The following is an 18,760-nucleotide window of genomic DNA, read 5'->3' as shown; positions in this document are numbered from 1 at the left end:
CTCCTCCTTATTGTTTGCGGCGCAGTTCATTAACAATTTTATTCCATTTGTGTGGCAGCGAGAAAGTTCGATCGACCGGGTTATCACGTGTTGCGCCTTTATTTTCGTCACAAAATGCTGATTTCAAGCGTGTGCGTAAAACTGCTTAGCTGACAACTCTCAAACAGCAGAAGTGATGCAAAGCATAAAATATTTTGTGTATTACGATCCAAAATTAAATTTGCTTGCATGAAAAATATTATGATAATAAAAAAACATCGAGGAAAGCATTATGTCTTTACATCACAGAGCAAACAGTTTCGATTTTTTTATAATTTGAATTTAAAATAACCATTCACTCCAGGAAATAGACTCCAATTAAATGATTTGTTCCACCTTGCAATTGTTGCTCTTTACAAAAATATAAGTTCCGCTGCAAAAATTTTGAAAAGTCATCCTCGATGATTTTCTCTCGGAGTTTGCATCCGGGGGGCACTGTGTGGTGTAGTTTGTCGGTGGTGGGTGTCGTTGTCGGAGGGGAGGCTGTGCTGGAACGTCTGGGGAAAGATCGGCAGCAGCAAAGGTCAACAAGCGGGTATATAAAGACGAGTGGGTGACTCGCCTCGTTCTATCCTCCGGCTGGTGTCGCCGTCGCCGGACAGATTGCTTTGGATTCGTGCAAGATGACGACCGGCAAGGTGTTACCCACCTTGTTGGCCCTCGCGGTCTACGTTAATGTGGTCCTCGCTCGTGAGTACACTTTTCCTTTGTTTCCAATTTATCTTTTTCTTTTAACTGAGGAACAAATTTTTTTTCGTTCATATTTTCAATTTTACGGCTGGTAAAAAAATCGATTAGTTCTTTCAGTTCTTTTAACATTACAAATAACATATAGTAATTTAAAAAAATGAAATGTTATAAAGGGAATGATCGAATTTTTACCAAATACACTTTTCTAATATTTTTCTGATTATGCAATCTCAAATTGACTTAATTAAATAATTAATTTAATGTTAAAATGGCAATTCATTTGATGTTTCTCGACTCGTCTCGACTTTTTTTCTTCTAAAAACTTGTCAATGCTATTTTATTACGGATGTGATTTGTAAAATAACTTTTCAAAATTCTCTGAATCTTGCAGCTAACTAACGCGAGGATAAGTTTTTACTTTACTCTATTGTTAATTCTACATTAGTTTCCATAGCAACTGTTTTAAACTTCCAAATTAACGCTTGCAATTTCATTTTTTTACAAGACACTTAAAAAAGAAATTTCAACTGTCTTTGATGATGTAATCCGATTTCAAATCCAATATTTGCTTGAATTTAATAAAAAATGACCTCGATGTCATCATAATCACTCGTCTGTCACGCAGATTTGGCGAGACGCTTGCCTGTTTTTCTCTGAAATTTCTTTCTGGCTTATCGCGATGACCGCATTGACAGGTCAATGTCACGGGTCAAAATTCAATAACGTCGTGATTTTGATAAACCCTGTTGCTACGGGCGAACGATAAAACTTAAAGTTCAACTGTCTCGATTTTCAAATGTTTTTTTAAATCTGTTTTAGTTCCCTTGAAGACCTGCCCCGCGATTGAATGTACAGGTGAGTCACTTGATTGATTTATTTGAAAATGGCGTGACACCAAATATTATTTTATTTATTCATCAGGATCAAATGATGTTTTCGCTTTCGAGCCGAAAAAGATCTACACTTACAACCTGGAAACTCAAACTTCAAACATCCTTAGCGGAGCCACCGTGAATCAAGGAAAACTACACCTGAGCTCCGAAGTGACCCTGCAGGCTGTTAGCACCTGTTCGGCTATTCTGACCGTCAAGAAAGCTATCATCTCGAATGGAGACAAGGTTTGTGTTCAGAACCTAGTTTTTAAATGAAATTTCAAAAATTTTTGGTATCTTAGATTTCAGAAAAAATTGCAGACTTCCAATACAAAGAGCAACTTAATAGAATTGAGGCCTATCTAAATAATAATTTTTTAATTTCATTAAATTTTCCAATGAAAATAATCTATTTTACCTCTCCATCGGCGCAAAACCAGCGTGTTTTTTTTTAATTTAATAACCTCTTTCCAATTTTCTTATAAATTATTTTTGAGCAGAAGCACCAGGGCTCAACCATCATTGAGGGCTCACCAGTGCTGATTGGAATCCAAAACGGTCAGCTCGTTTCCGAGTTCTGTGCCGGCAAGGCAGACTCCTTGGTGTCCCTGAACGTCAAGAGAGCCATCGCCTCGTTCTTCCAGATCCCGGTCGAGAAGAAGCAATATGTAGGTATAGTTTTTCCATTCTTGACACGTCTCATCTGCGTTTTAATTTGCAGACGGACATTTTCGGCACTTGCGAAGTCGAAACTACTGTCGTCAACGGAGCCGACGGCGCCACCGAGGTCAACTCGTACCGCAACCTGAACAGCTGCAAACACCGCGAGAGCATTATTTCCTCCATTCCCTCTTCCTCCTACAACTTTGAGGCGGTGAGTCTACTCCATTAAGTGGACGCACAGTGGCTCATTTTGCATTCTAGAATGTCCAATCTGCTCCGGTCATCAAGTCTAGTGCTCGCATTGAGCAGAAATTGAAGAACAAGGTCCTTGAGTCTGCCTCAGGCCACGAGGAGTACCACTTTGTGCCTTACAGCAACGAGGGTAACGGAGCCATCATCACCGTTTCGACCAACATCTCGCTTGTTCGCACCACCGATGGAGACGCGCCGTTTGTTGGTGAGTGACTTTAACGCCTGCCACTTCAAATTTATGCAACCCGCTCGCCACGTCAGTCGGGCAGGCTGCTATTTTTTCTGGGTATTCGATTGGAACGTCTTGGGGCTTACTAAATTATATTCAATATAATTCATAATCATGACGATTTAAAAAATATTTATTGCATAGGAAGGTGGACAAATGAATGAAAAATGGACAAAAAAGATTCCAGTGTGTTTTCCAGAGAAATGGCCTCCTCTACCATTGTTTTTTAGACTTATACAAATAAGAAACCGTAATTGAGAAGCCCGAAAATTTCATTACATTTTTTATGGCAACCAGCCATTTTTGTGTCTATAAATGGAATAAAATTAATGACGTGGTTAATTTGATCTATAAGTAATTTTAGGAAAAAAATTCATAAAATATCTATCGTCTTGAAAAAAACCCAGCCTTTTTTGTAGAAAAAACGGCAGTAAAAGAAAACTGACCAACAAAAATTATTAAAAATTCGTTTTTATCTTTGAAATTATTCAAGTTAAATCTTTTAGAAACCTGTATTAAGATTTGCTGCAGACGTAGACTCTCCGCTCTTTTTGTTATTTCCTCTTTCTCTCTCTCCTGCAATTTGGTGTTCCTCTTAAATTAAAATGATTTAAAGATGTTTGTTAAACAAAGCATGCAATCCATATTTTAGCCGCTGAACCGACTTCACTGTCTGTCATTTTCGAGTCGCCCCACGGCTCCAGCAATGACTTCTCCAACCTCAAAACCCTGCAGAGTGCTGTGGAAAGTGTGTGCGCATCCATCGAGTCATCCAACGTGGATACCGCCTACCAGGTGCGCAACCTGATCCAGATCGTGCGCCAGTCCTCCGCCAACGACCTGCTGAAGACCTTCAATAGCTTCAAGAGCAAGTGCGGCGGGTGAGTTCTCTACAAATTCTTAAAGTTGCTCAATTCTGACGCGTCTTTCAAATTTCAGCAAACTCCTCATCGATGCTCTTCTCAGCGCTGCCACAGGCCAGAGCATGGAGGCTCTTGTCAAGCTGTCCAAAACCAAAGGCACTGTTGATCTAGATCAGCTGTACATCAGCCTGGCCTTCAACAGGCACCCCACTCTGGCCTCAATCAAAGCAGTCGGCACCTTGGTAGACAAGAACGCCCCTCGCAGCCTTATTCTGGGAGCTGGTGCTCTCGTGGGCAAGTACCATGAGTTGCACGGCGTGGGAGAAAACAAGGAAATCGACGGCCTTCTCGATAAGATCACTAAGCCTTTGGATAACTGCAACACCAAGACGCACGAAGAAGAGGACAAGGTTGGTTACAGTCCATTTATGATGCAGTTCTATCAAATTATTTATTTGATGCACTGGATCTTGATCTTGACCAAAATAGGTTTTTGGTGTTTTTGGAAGGATGTCCCTAGTGTCCCCTTTTTTATGTCAGGAGTATTTGAATTTTACTTACGATTTAAGCTTTACCTTGTGGAAAATATTTCTGCGCAATAATATTTTGTCAATTTTCAAAAATCAATTTTAGAGTGCCAATGATTACGCAAAAAATTATTTATTAAGATTTAATAGTATTTTCCGCTCTCTCTGTGTGCAAAATATAATTTTAGGAGGTAAAATCTGGTAAAACTCGGAAAAATTGCTGTTTTCCTTTAGTATAAATCCAGTGGCGCATTTTAACGCATTTCAAAATTGGCGAAACCTATTATTTCTACAAGGTTTGTCATTGCTTTAATATGTATTTTGCTCCACAGGTTTTGACCGCCCTGAAGGGTCTGCACAACGCACATTACATCCCTGAGAACATTGCTGTCAAGGTGAAGGCATGCGTTGGCAAGAAGTTGCCGGCTCGCGTGCGTGTGGCCGCGCTGGACGCCATCCAGAGCGACGCTGGCAACGCACAGTTGAAGCCGACAGTGCTGGAGATCCTGGCCGACCGCGAAGAAGACTCTGAGGTGCGCATCAAGGCCTACCTGGTCGCCGCCACCTGCCCGTGCGGAAAGGTGTACGAAGTCGTGAGCAAGCTGATCGAGAGCGAGCCCGTCAACCAGGTCGGTTCTTTCGTGGCCACGCACCTGCGAAACCTGAGGGCCTCTGCCAACCCGGACAAGGCTGGTGCCAAGGCCATCCTCAGCTCCATCAGTGTGCCTGCCAAAAAGTACAAGTATGACTACCGCCGCTTCTCCACCAACAACGAGCTGAGCTTCTCGCTGAGCAAGGAAGGCGTCGCCGCCTCCGCCGAAAGCAACATCATCTTCTCGCAAAATTCTTTCCTGCCGAGAAGTGCTGACCTCAACCTGACCGCCAACATCTTGGGCCACTCCTTCAACCTGCTTGAGGTTGGACTCAGGGCTGAGAATCTGGAACACATCCTTGAAGGCTTCTTTGGACCCAAGGGCTATTACAACACTCGCTCCGCTGAGGATGTCCTCAGTTCTGGCAACAACACTGTCAACACCCTCGCTGCTAAGATTAGGTAATTGTCTATTTATTTTCATTGCAATAAACTTTGTTGTATTTTTATAGGCACTAAAAACCATTATTTGCAGTTTAAATGATGATTAAAATTCGAACTTTACCCGCAAAAGAATTTATGGAGATTTTTAGAATGTTAAATAAGATAGTCAAATTCCCAGAGGGAATGAAATTTTTTCTAAGACTTTACGGCCCAGTTAATTTAAATATAATTAGAAAAAATTTAATTCCAACAGATTTTATTTTCCTACTTATCATCTTACAAATTGATGTTTTCTGTAATATAAATCAGAAAAAAAGAACAGCTTAATCTCTTTAATGGCTGCTAAATTAATATTTATCATATCACATCGATTATTTTGTTAGGAGAATTGTCCTTAAATGCAATGTTTGATTTTCATACTGAGTAAATTTTGTTTCAGGGAAAGAGCTAGCCAGTCCATCCGCAACAAGAGGTCCATTGACCGCAGCAGCGTAAACAAGATCAACGCCAAGGTGTACCACGAGCACGACAACGTCATCAACACTGACCTGTATCTGAAGCTTTTCGGCTACGAGCTAGCATTCTACTCGTACTACGGAGACCCTACTGAGTTCTCTCCTTTCGGCATCGTGGACAAGATCTTCGACCGCGTCGATAACACAATCAAGGCCGCCAAGGACTTCAACGTATTTTTTCATGCTTATTCTAAGGACGTGATTATAAATCCATGCCTTTTTAGTTGGAGTATGAGAAGAACGTGCAGATCTTCGACACCGAACTCTCTTATCCCACTCTGACCGGCTTCCCCATCAAGCTTTCCACTGCGGCCACTGCAGCCATCAAGGTTGAACTGAAAACGGCCTTCGACCTGCCCGCCATTGTTGAGAATCCTAAGAACACAAATTTCCAGTTCAAGTTCATCCCAAGGTAATAATATTATTTTTTAAATGAACTCTGCTGTTCATCACCAGGGCTGTGACATTTAGACGGTTGAATATATTTTAATCGTAGCGGTGCCATACTTAAAATAGCATAAAACTGTCTAGACCAGTTAGAAAAGTCACAAATTTTCCATGTGAAAGAGTGTTTTGCTTCTATTTTTAAACAGTCTATTTTTAAACAGTTTAAAAATATGCAGAACTGCTTATGCTTTGGTTAAAAATATATAGAACTATTAAGACAGTTTTCATTTCAATTCAGGTGAAATTCCAGCAAAGAAAATGTTATTAATTTTGTACACTTTCTAACAATTCAATTATCGCAACATGGAAAAATTTACGTTCTGATTAAAACACGCACTTCCCCTCTGACATTGAATTAATTGAAAATTTCTCAGCGCCACCATTGAAGCTGCCACCGACTTCTTTGTTGACTTCCACGTCGCCTCCTCTGGTCTGAAGCACGCCGCCACTATCCACACTGCCAACGCCGTTGACCTCACCTTGAAAATCCTGGATGGAAAGGGTTTCGACCTCAACATCGGTTCTCCACTGGCCAAGCAACAGCTTTTGAACGTTAAATCTGAATTGTTCAGCACCAGTCGTGACAAGACCAGTGTTCCAGTCCAGACCCCACTTGAATTCTCCATCCCTAGGTTCGATAAAGGAAAAGTTGTATTTTGACAGTGCAGCTCAAAGAGTGCATTTACAGGAAAACCTACCACGGCTGCTTTGACCAGCTGAATTCATTCATTGGTCAATCTCTTTGCTTTGACTTAAACTACCCCAACGAGGGCGTGCCCAAGAAGGGACCTTTCTTCCCCCTTGATGGACCATTCTTGTTGAAAGGTGAACTCGAGAAGGATAGCTCTCTGACCAACTACAACATCCAGGCCAAATACGATGACACAAGTAAGTCAAAGTGCTCTAGGACTTAATTACTGTTGGAGGATGGTATCTGATTAAAAAATGCCATAAATTAACTTTGGCCCCGGCCAAAATAGGAGTATTGCCGAAATCCAATAAAAATTAAAAAATTTTACGTTTAGCATTATATCTATTTGTTAAAATTTCTAAAAATGTGTAATACAAGAAATTTCTATGTCTAAAATTTGATTTGTTTCTAGCCTTAATGATTCATTGAAACTCCTTTCCCTCCTGTCAAATTGGATAGTAATTTTAGATAAATTCACAATTTAAATTTTTCAGAGCCAAATGTAAGAGGATGGAGCCTTGAGTTCAGCACCCCTAACTCGGCCAATAATAGGCTTTTCCGTTTCTTCTTCATTCTGACAAATGTCTTCACTAAGGACGACCCTAACAAGCAAGCCAAGCTGGAATTCGTCACTCCATTTAAGTCGGGATACGCTTCCTGTGAGTTAACTATTCATAATTTAAAGCTGCAAATCAACAAAACTTAAAATTTTTAGTGAGCAGTATCAGCAACGATCAGGAGAAGGCTCTGGAGGCCATTGCTAAGTTGGACGAGGATGAGTACAAAGCGAAGCTGGGTCTCACTGTGATCGGGGCTTCTGGTGAAACAACCACCTACAAGCCAGTCCTCACCTACTCTGCTCCTGGCGATGACGGAGCCAACAGGCAGTATACTGTCGATGGTGCGTATCGTCAGTAATCTCCAGAGTTTGATAAATACCTTCATTGGCTCAGAAACGAGTTATTTTATGTCTAGATAATAAAAGTAAAAAAATGTTTTAGTCAATTGTTAGCTAGATTTATTCCCCCTCTGCATACGTTTTAGTATTTTTCAACAAATATTTTTTTAAGAAAAAAAAACGTAAAATATTGGTCGCCTGAAAAATCCTTTCATTTCTTGTTTTCCTTTTTACAATTTTGCAAACTCTGGTAATCCCCCTTAACATGGCTCTAAGACTGATGTTTTGTAGGCACCATCAAGCACGACAAGGGAAACAACGTCAACAAGCTGACCTTCACCGAGGTGGCTGTCACCATACCTAGCAACAAGTACCAACTCGATGGTATCGTCAGTACTGGCCCGTTCGGATTTGACATTGACGTAATTGCCAAGTACAACAACCTGGCTGAAACCGCCATCCTCACGAGCAAGTACGCGCACCAAGAGAAGCTCCACTTTGACATCCTGGTCAAACTTTCCCAGTTCCCTGAATCTGCATTCTCTGCCGTTTATGATGGACTGAATGTTAAGAATCAGGTTTGTAATAGTTTAAATTGAATTGAATTCGTTTTTAAAATATCTTGATTAAATTTGCAGGCTGACAATAAGCTCAAGGTGTTCTATGGAGCTGATCTGAACAATGAGAAAAATTCCGTGACCATTGAGCAGTTCTACAAGGTTGAAAAGGAAGGAGAAAAAATCACCTCGATCATTTCCAAGAATAAGTGTAAGTAGCTCTTTCATTCAAAGTCATTTTAATTTTTTTGCCTCCAAACTTGAACAATTTTGCGATGTTTCCGCGGACCACCAGTCCGAAATCCAAACAATCAAGCTGATTTCATTTTCAAATGATAAAATTGCAATAAAATTCAATTTGTTTATAGTGACCTACCCAGCTGCTGACCTTTACCTTACTTTGAATACTGAGGCCGTGCGTAAGAAGAGCTTCCACTATGTTTTCGAAGCTGGCTACGAACAACAGAAGTTTACCTCTGAGCTCAATTACAAGTTCAATATTCCTGCTGTGGAAGGTGTGAAGGACTCTAGGGACCCTGGAGGCTTTGACCTGCAATTCAAGGCCGGCGCTGCCGGAAAGACCGTCGTGGTCAACATCAACCGCCTCATCCAGAACGCAGTCACCTCCAAGAGCCTTTTCAGCGTTGAACTCCAGCCCGAGAGCAAAATCTTCAAGATTGAGTCTGACCTCATCCACAGGCTGGATAAGAGCGACTTCAAGGTGATGCTCACCTCTGTGTTCACCGTCACTGGAATCCCTGACACTTACGCGTAAGAATCTTTGTATTGGCGAAAATGATATTTTACTAATTAAAAAAAAATATAGCATTTGCACTGGCGTGGAGAATAAACCTGAGCAGAACCAGGCCCACCTTAGGGTTTCTAAGGGAGCTGACGAGGTCCTCAGGATCAAGGGCGAAACCAACCTTGGTGACACTGTCACTGGCAAATTCGAGGTCTTCCTCAAGGGCTTCGTCGATGGAACTGGCTCCTTCAACCATATTAAGAGCAAGAATGAAGGAAACCTTGAGGTGAGATTTTCTCTGCCTGTAAGATTGAAATGGGTGTAGGAAATATTATTCCTTAAGCCAATCCTTCAAAGAGGCATTTCTACATTAATTTGTATATGCTATGCTCTGAATTTCTTTTTCAACTGGGGAACTTTTCACCATTTTATCTTGTAATTAAAAAAAATAAAATTATTTATTTTAACCTGTGAACTAATATCACTTTTTAATATTTCAAATTTTATTCCAGGCCACCTTCAATTCTGAAAAGCTGAACCGCAAGGTTGTAGTTTCTGGAAAGGTAGCTCCTGGCGCCAAGGCCACCGCTCGCGAGGTTGGACTCGTGGTGCACCTTGACGCGGACAAGAACCCCGACAGCAAGATCTCCGTGGACAGTAGCATCGACCTGAACAAGGACGGCCGCTCCTACGACACCAAGTAAGATTCACATCTTTCTGAAAAACAGGTCAATATAATAGAATATTTCAGGACAAAGGTCGCCGTGTTAGACAGCGTTTTCGTCGTCGCCCTGAAGGGTGTGGTGCCCAGTCGCACTCCTCTGGACAATGGAGTCATGTACAAGTTTGACGGCTCTTTCGAGCTTCCGAGCAAGCAGGTGTTCAGCGCCTACGCTGACTTTGTGCAGCTCAAGGAGACGGAGGGCAAGGGAACTACCTCCCTGGTAAAGTTCAACGACGGCAAGGGTAAGAAATCATATAATATTTATCAGAAGGCTTCAACCTGTGTTGTGTCAACAGATTACAAGCTGAAGTACAGCGCCCGTCACGTGAGTGTGGACGGCTTCAATGTTCCCACCTTTGACGTGGACACCAAGCTTGAGCTTAGTGGTGGAAAGAAGGACTTAAACGTCGCCCTTAATGTTAAGAACACTGCAGAGGCTGAAAAAAAGACCATTGTTCACAAGGTAATTTTATAAAAGCATAAAAGTTCGCAATGAAGATTTTTTATGAAAATTTTTAGGTTGACGTTAGTGGATCCGCAATTCCCCAGCCTTTCAGCTCAACATTCACTGCTGAAATCCAAGACATCCCCAAGTATGGACTCAAGGCCACCTACGGTGAGAAGGTTGCTCTCGATGCTGAAGCCTCCTTCAACTTCAAAAATAAGAAAGACCAGTCTTACAATCTGAACTTCAACCTCAAGTCCGACTTTGAAGGATACAAGCAGGTCAAATACGTCTCCTCCTACAAAGGCAACTATGAAGAGGAATCTTGCAAGGTATGATGTTTTCCATCTTCTTGTTAATTCTGAAAAAAAAATATGTTTAATTTTTTGCAAATTTCTTCCAAATGTGTTTATGACACGAGACCAAATTTATTAAGTGCTTATAATTTTAACATTTGAATTTAATTACAATTTCCTTGAATTTGTTTTTAGGCCGATGCCACTGAACTCCTTGAAATTGAAAACGCCAGGGTGTACGACATCGCTGCCCACGTGGATTATCTGCACACCACCACCCAGTGCAAGGGATTGTACAAGTTGACCTCGTTCCTTGGAGCTGAAGAGAAGGAACCGCGCGTGTTCAGCATCAGCCACGACTTCCAAGGAGCCACTGAAAAGATCACCGACAACACTCAGGCCCGCAAGGTCACTGTCAACGTCGGCTTGAGCCAGGCCAACACCGCCTTTGGAATCAAGCTTGACGGAGAGACTCCAGGAGATGGATCCACCAGCGGAAAGTTCGGTCTTACCCTTGACACTCCCATTGAGAACTACAAGACTATCGTCATCAAGCTTGATAGAAGGGTTAGTTTAAATAAATGCAATTTTCATTGGAAATAAAAAAAATACTTGTTTAGTTGTCAAATTGTCTAACTTTGAAATAAAACATTTCAGTGCAAAGACTCAGAAAAACTGGTGGACGCTGATGTGGAGCTCCAGTTCAACAGCGACGCAAACCGTCACTATCTGGTCCATGGCAAGATTGACTTGAGAGAAATCAGCAGGCTCTTCTCTGTGGAAATTACCAAGTTTGACAAATCCCCAATTTTCAAAACCCTTGCGGCCTACCGCAGACCTACCAGCACCGAAATCACGGGCGAACTAGTCATCAACGTCGCAGGACCCAAGTAAGATCGATTGAAATTCGTCATCACGCGTGTCAAACATTGAACATTTCAGGCCCCGCGACCTGGCCGTTGATGGTGTTGTTAAATATCCTGGTGGATTTGAGGACTTTGACGTTGTCATCAATCTGGACTCTGCTGACCTGAAGTTGAACAAGGTCAAAGTGCATCTAGATACTACAAACTCTGCTGCCAAGGGACGAAAGATCAATATCTCCGTCAAGTCTGCTGACAAGACCTTGGTCGAAGGAAGGTTAGCAAAATTATGTTTTCTGGAATTCTCTTTCAGCTTGCACAAAATCAAGGCGAACCCAATTTTGACATAAAATATTTTACCAACACAACTGCTATAAATTGTTCAGCTTTCCTCGAGTCATACTTTACTTTTAATTTTAGCACTAATATCCAGAAGAAGGAAGATGGCCAGAGCACCGTCTATGAAGGCAAGGGTGAGGTTGAGCTGGACGGCGATAAATACTCCTCAGACCTGACACTGTCGCACAAGATCTTGAAAAAGGAGGGTAGTGACCCTGAGCAAGGATTTGACTTCGCCCTGAGCGGCACCCTCACCGGCAAGCAGACCAGGACCGTTGAATCCCAGCTTTTGCTCACCAACAAGGCTCTGCGCGCTCACACCAAGTACTGCGACGCTAAATGCTCACAGGTCGAGGTTGCCAACACGCTGAAGATCACTGGTGAGTGAACATTTTTCTTGACATAAGAAAAAATTATAAGTATACAAAATGAAACAAAAAATATTTTATTTTCCAGATACTACTAAGCTGGAAATCGAGAACAAAATCAACATCGATTTTGAGCACTCAGCCAACGTCTTCGCTCTGAACCTTGGCTCCAAGCTGCTCCGCAAGGGCTTGGAATTCGAACACAAGATCGAAGCTGTGCTTGGCAAGGCTGACAAGGCCACCAAGTATGAGTACGAAGCTTTCATCAAGGAACGTTCCACCGGCTTCCACCTGACCACGCCCAAGAGGACCATTGCCATTGACGGTATCTTCTCCACGCCTGGAAAGGGCAAGAGCGAGAACACTCAGAACTACAAGACTGAGGTCACTGTGTACCTGGACAAGACTAACGAACCCGACAAGAAGCTGAGTCTTTTGAGCACCGTAGATATCACCAAGGGCAAGGATGGAACCACCTACTCCTCCGACATCAAGCTTTCACACCCTCTGATTGAAAAGGTAAATTTTATTTTTTTTCAGTTCCACGTCTAAATGGATCATCAAACAAATTATTTCAAATTTAGAAGTAAAATTTACATACTTTTTACTTTTATCATTGGTGATTGTTTTAATTTTTTATTAAAGTTCAGCGTGTTGAATTCACTTTTATCGATTTTCTCGCCTAGTTTAAATTTTCAATTAAAATATTTTAGCGTCAAAATAAAAACAAAAACATGTGATTTAAAATATTCCTAATTTTCTATTTAATTATTCTTTCCAGCCACTTATTGTCAAGTCAAAGACCCTGATTGGCACCGGACAGGTGCTGCTCGACTCGTCCTTCAACCTGGACGTGTTCGCCAAGAAGAACCAGGCAATTGTGTTTAGCTTGAAGAACGAGCGCATCCCCATCGAAGGTGGCTTCAACATGACCTCGACCCTGACGATTGCCAGCAAGGCTCAAAGCCTGGACTTCAGCGCCGTGAGCCATTTTGTCGCCTCAAAGAAGGAGGTCGGTTTCGGCTCCATCATTACCTGCAAGAAAGATAACGACATCAAGGAATCGGCCGTCCTCTTCTCCGCCAACATCGACTCGCTGCTTGTCTTCGTCAGATCTCCATCCTGCGAGGTCCTGAGAGTCCACGGTGATTGCAAGAGACAGCAGGGCATTCCCCCTAAGAACAGCGTCTTCCTTTCTTTCCTCGACACAATCACCTTTGAGGGAGAGGTCATCGGCTACCAGAGCTTCAAGTATCAGGCATATGATAAGAGTGAGTAATCTAGTTGGTTGAAAATCTAGAAATAAATCTGCACTTATCTTTTTATTCAATCACTAAGAATCTGACTTAACCACAAGCACCAATTTTATATTTTAAATTGTATTTTTACCGTGCACTCCATACATAAAGGATAATTTTCTAAAAAAAACTTGACAAATAATCTCAATGCAAAATCTATCTCGTGATTTTTAGACCACCCTGACGTCCGAACTGTGTACTCTGGAGCTTATGAAATCGAGAAGGAGCTGTTGCTGGAGGCTGAGCACCTGTCCGCTGGCAGCTCTGCCAAGCTTTTCCGCCTGCGCGTTGCTTTGGACAAGGACAACTTCCTGCAGACCGAGCAGACGCTGGACGCTGATCAACTGAAGGTCGCCCTTGAGAGGCTGCAGGCCATCGGCAAGGCTGCCGTTGACAACTTTGTGCAGTGCGCCTCTGAAAACTACAAGGTGGCCGAGGCAAGAGCCAAGTCTATCTACGAAAACCTGAAGAAGGCCCAACCCAACCTGCAGCCCCTGATCGACAGGGTCAAGGCCCAGCTGGACGCCCTGCAGGCTGAACTCCGCGCTGACCCCACCATCAATGAACTCTTCGGAATCATGTAATATTTTAATTGAGTCTATGCCTCGATTTTTTTCTCATTGTCAAATTGTTTAGTCAAAACCTTGTTGGAGGACTTGCTCAAGCCGTCACTAAGTTCCTGCAGACGGCTGGAGAATATGTTGAAAAGTTAACCACCATCCTGAAGGAGTGGGCCGGAAAGTTCTCCGAGCTGATCAACAAGCTGACCCCCGTTGTCACTGAAGCCATTGGAAACGTTAGCAAGGCGATTGCTGGAGTTTTCAACGCCTTCTTTGAGATCTTCGTCAAGCTGGGTGGACAGGTCCTTGAGGTCATCAAGGCCAACAGCGGTGACATTCAGAAGTTCTTTGCCCTGTTTGCCGAATTCTTCAAAGGTATAGTCTCTTAAACTAATATCGGTTTTTAATTTTCAATTAATAAATCTTGCAGAGCAAAGCAAGGTTATTGGAGAGATTGTGACTGAACTGAGCGTGTACGTCAATGAGCTGATTAAGACCATCATCAAACAGCTCGAGTCTCAGCCGGTCCTGGAGAAGCTCAAGGAGAGGTACCAGGAACTCTACAAACTCTTCCTGGAGCGATTTGACGGAGTATTCATCGAGATCACCGATACGCTGAAGGAGATCCTGCCCAACAAGGAGCTGCAGGAGTTTGCCACGGCCCTCTCAGACTACATCTACAAGAAGGTCAAGGGCCAGACTGTCGATGATATCGCCGAGCTCAGGAAAATCTCAGAGAAACTGATCAGGGCCCTAACCCTCATGTTCAACCTGCCAGAGGGCACCGGCGTGCCTGGCGTGCAGGGCCTCAACTTTGAAAACCTGCTCAGGTTCAGCGTGGCCCCCAACAACTTGGACTCGCTGCTGAATCTGCCACAGTTTGCCAGCTTCAGGGTCAGCCTCTTTGAGCTCCTGGGTGCCAGCGACCTGCCATCCGCGTCTGAAATTCTCTTCACCTACTCTGTGCCTCGCCACGTTGATGATGTCGTCCCGCCTCACAGAGGTTAGTTTATCAACCATGCGTGTTTCAAGAAAATAATATTTATCCAATTAAAAATTCCAGCTTATGGTCAGATCTCTGGCTCCAAGCACATCTACACCTTTGACGGCGACCACTACACCCTGAAGGGCGATTGCCAGTACCTGCTGGCCAGAGACTTTGACGACGGCAACTTCAGCTTGACTGCTGAGCTGGCCGGTGGCGAATTAAAATCTGTTGCCTACATTGATGCGCAAGACACCGTTGAAATCAAGGATGACCATACTGTCAGTGTTTCGAGAGAGATGTATTTGTTAAAATATTAACTGTTGGTTTCAACACCTCTGCAGGTCTTGGTGAACGGACAACCAGCTGAACTGCCTCTGCACCAGAACGACATCAGCGTGTTCCGCACCCTGAACGCAGTCAACATTAAGAGCAAATTCGGCGTCGAGGTTGTGTGCGACGTGCACCAGAGGCTTGTCACCTTCACCATCAATGGCTACTACTTCGGCAAGACCAGAGGTCTCCTTGGCACCATCAGCAACGAGAAGTACGACGACTGGACTCTGCCTAATGGACAGGTAAAACATTTGAATTTTAGAAGATTAATTTTTTTACTAAAAAAAACACCATTATTCTTTGCAATGTTAGAATCAAAGCGGTGTTTAGGGATCGAGCATGGGCTAATTTGCGCTTAAACTTGGTTCTCTTGCCTTCAATCACGAGTCCAGTCGGATTTGGGAGGATTGCCAAAGTTTTCCAACTCGCTCTACTTGCTGGTTTGCAGCAAGCATGAACATTTCACGGGACGAATGTCGAGCGTTTAAAAAATAACCTGGTTCTGGTCCTTTTCTGGACTAGGCTTCTTCCAATTTGGCCCCTGAGCCCATGTTATTCGCGAGTTGCTCACTATCAGGAGGTCGCCAACCGATCAAATAAATTATGAAAAAATAATCAGTCGAGATTATCCTCGTGATAGTTCTGAATGGATTTAAAACAAATCTTTTATTGTTTTTTTTTCAGATTGCCACCACTGTGTCCCAGTTTGCTAACGCGTACGCTCTGAGTGAGTCCTGCCAGAACCAGGTGCCTGTGGAACACAAGCATGTGACAAACACCGAGTGCGGCAACGCCTTCACCGCCCCTGCCTCTTTCAGGTATGAGTCCCGACCAGCGTCGACCAAATAGAAAATGGTTTCACGCTCACAAATTATTGCAGCGAATGCTTTGGCTTTGTTGACCGCACCCCATACCGCCAGGGATGCGAGGACGCTATTGAAGATGCTCAGACCCCTGAGCAGAAGACTGCCGCTATTTGCAACGCTGCCGCGGCCTACGTCGCCAAGTGCCGTGAATCCACCTTCCTCCTACCGACAATCCCCAAGACCTGCGGTAGGTTTTGCGCTATTATATTTTCTTTCATAAAGAACATCTAATTAATCATCAAAATAATCGTAAAAATCGTAGTTGCTAAATTATATATATATATATATATATATATATATATATATATATATGAAATCAAGATATTTAATATTAATTTTTATTTTAACAATTTACCGCACATATTTGTGAAATCTTTAATTAAATTTTAAATGACACGCTGCTGTTATTCGTATTTTTTGTCTCTTTTTCGCTGCATTTTGTAACTTTTTTAATCTGAATAATCACGAATTTGAATATTTATTGCAGCCAAGTGCAACCTGGGCAGCAGTAGCATTGACGTTGGCAAGACCGCCGTCGTGAAGACCGCAGGAAAGGTAGATGCAGTCATTCTTGTCGAGCAGACAACCGAAAACAGTGCCGCTTTCAACGACCTGGGACTGCCCCTGGCCGCCGAGGTGAAGAAGGACTTAATCGCCAAAGGCTTTGGCGACATTAGAGCGGCGCTGATCGGCTACGGTGCCCCTGGCCAGCGTTATCCATCGCTGTTCACCACCAACGGCCAGTTCTCCTTAACCATTGACGGCCCACCCAAGCAGCTCAAATTTGGCCCTGTGGAAGGCGCAACCGCTGGTGTCAGCACGCATCCTCTGCTCGCTTATCTTAACAGCGCCAAGGAGTACAGCACCCTCGAGCTTGGACTCACCCCTCTGGCGCAGGCCTTCAGACAGGTCATGGAGTACCCCTTCAGGGCCGACGCCGCCAAGGTCGTCATCCTCGTCAGGAACAGCGAGTGCCACAAGAGCAAGCTGCCAGTAGCGGTATGAGGATTATAAATATATTTAATTTTTAAGGGAAAGTTTTACTATAGCAAGATTTTTGGATTTTATAGTCTTACTTCAAACTTATTAATTTTCATCAAATCTATTTTTCAATTTATTTTCAAATTATAATTATTTTCAACCTGAAGTATTCCCTAGTATCTCATTCTTTGGATTAATTTTTGATGCATGGCCAAAACCTCATTACGTGTAATTATTAATAACCAGTTTTTCAAGCAGAACAGGAAAAAAGAAAAACACTCGCAGGAAATTTTTGAAATTATCAAATGGCTCAGCTCTGCACTGAATAATTTAGGAAAAATATAAAATAGTTAGCTATCCATCCTGAATTAACTTGCACAGGACCGAGTCATTTGATAATATTAAAATTAATTTTTTATTATAAAAAATTTCGTCAGGAAAAAATCTTCTCTTAATTGAGTTAACTGATATTTTGATAATTTTCAATTATGGAATGAATTACAAAAATATCAATAATTTCACAGCTGCAGCAACTGGTCTTCTTCCAAGCTAGGGCCTTCTTCAAGGACCGCGGCATCGTTGTCGGCCTCATTCAGCCAATCGATATCTCCACATCGTCCGCTGAAAAGAAGATCGCTGGCTTCGACTCTGATGTTGCCATCGTTTACACCAAGAAGGGCGTCGACGCTGCTGGTCGCAGCAGCCTTGACTACAGCTCAGACACCTGCGCTCCTTTCATCGATATTGTAAGTACTTTTTACTTTGTTTGAAAGCTAGTCGATTCGAATTTTTTGGTATTACTTAAAAGTATAAAAAGCAAAATACCTCGAATTTTAACCAGACCAATCCTTATTTTTTTAATATTTTTAAAATATCTTTTCAGTTTAGATTTTTCTTTTAGCAGACCAATTTTTTACTATCTTTTCCGCAATTTCTCATCTCTCGTATCATTCAGGTGAAGCCAGTGGTGGTCAGCTCCAAGGCCTTCTTTGAGCTGAAGGCTGGCCCAAGGAAGCAGTTCATCTCGAGCGTTGCTAGCAGGTTCGCCACCTTGGCTGCGTCCGAAAACACGCAGAACTGCTACTGCGGCTTCCACGAGGGACTCCACGCCCAGACCACCTGCTCAGTGTCCGCAACTAAGCCATTGGTAAGACCCTAAACTTGAGTAGGACTCAGAAATGATTATTTTCGTTTCCAGGGCAAGAAGAACTAGGAGTAAGAGAATAAAAGAGTGCCTTTTTGGAGGAGAGGAACGTGTAAAAATAATGCTGACTGTACGTGAAAGTGAAGAAAACTTGATTAAATTTTGAGTTTTTTTAAAATACAGAATGGCGATTTTTTATTTACTGAAAACCTTCAATTCTGATGTGGTTACGCAATACATTTGAATCAAATCAAGATTGCTCTTCAAAGTGACATGTCATTTTTCATATTGAATAAGCGTAACTCTTTGAAATGCTCAAGTTACGCGCAAGATCGTTTTATAACCTGTTGAAACCGCGATGTAATAATATTATTTTAAAACAACTTTGAATGAAAAATGCGGAGAATCAGAGGTGAGCCGTCACCGTTCCTACTTATAAAACAATAATGGGACCAATAATACAGGGAATTGTATGTGTTTGGTTATCTGAACACAATGAGGAGGAACGTGATGCTGTGCCTTTGAGACTCC

At 42.6% G+C, this 18,760-nt stretch overlaps 1 protein-coding gene across 1 annotated transcript; it reads left to right on the top strand.

Annotated features, from left to right (window-relative positions):
* Positions 1 to 594: 594 nt before the first annotated feature.
* Positions 595 to 18,414, top strand: apolpp (apolipophorin). The gene is made up of 40 exons (XM_065495464.1): positions 595 to 729; positions 1,549 to 1,584; positions 1,651 to 1,847; positions 2,102 to 2,269; positions 2,323 to 2,475; positions 2,526 to 2,721; positions 3,398 to 3,626; positions 3,685 to 4,018; positions 4,468 to 5,189; positions 5,611 to 5,857; positions 5,911 to 6,098; positions 6,508 to 6,765; positions 6,822 to 7,021; positions 7,319 to 7,483; positions 7,540 to 7,725; positions 8,014 to 8,300; positions 8,361 to 8,490; positions 8,648 to 9,050; positions 9,106 to 9,310; positions 9,537 to 9,724; positions 9,776 to 9,990; positions 10,045 to 10,211; positions 10,268 to 10,525; positions 10,685 to 11,056; positions 11,147 to 11,379; positions 11,432 to 11,629; positions 11,773 to 12,071; positions 12,148 to 12,578; positions 12,841 to 13,330; positions 13,532 to 13,937; positions 13,994 to 14,292; positions 14,348 to 14,920; positions 14,981 to 15,183; positions 15,247 to 15,480; positions 15,923 to 16,056; positions 16,119 to 16,291; positions 16,592 to 17,103; positions 17,610 to 17,831; positions 18,041 to 18,232; positions 18,284 to 18,414. Exons 1-40 carry the CDS (start codon positions 663 to 665, stop codon positions 18,296 to 18,298), a joined length of 10,185 nt encoding a protein of 3,394 aa, XP_065351536.1. The 5' UTR covers positions 595 to 662; the 3' UTR covers positions 18,299 to 18,414.
* The last annotated feature ends 346 nt before the right edge of the window (positions 18,415 to 18,760 follow it).

The sequence above is a fragment of the Cloeon dipterum genome, chromosome X (assembly GCF_949628265.1).
Source record: "Cloeon dipterum chromosome X, ieCloDipt1.1, whole genome shotgun sequence".
NCBI classification, from domain to species: Eukaryota; Metazoa; Arthropoda; class Insecta; order Ephemeroptera; family Baetidae; genus Cloeon; species Cloeon dipterum.
Note: the sequence above shows the minus strand (reverse complement) of the source record. Positions and strands in the feature narration are given on the sequence as shown.

Coding starts and splice junctions, on each gene's coding strand:
- apolpp (XM_065495464.1), top strand. CDS start 663: ATGACGACCGGCAAGGTGTTACCCACCTTGTTGGCCCTCGCGGTCTAC. Junction 6,099..6,507: donor CAGTTCAAGTTCATCCCAAG/GTAATAATATTA, acceptor AAAATTTCTCAG/CGCCACCATTGAAGCTGCCA. Junction 16,057..16,118: donor ACCGCCCCTGCCTCTTTCAG/GTATGAGTCCCG, acceptor AAATTATTGCAG/CGAATGCTTTGGCTTTGTTG.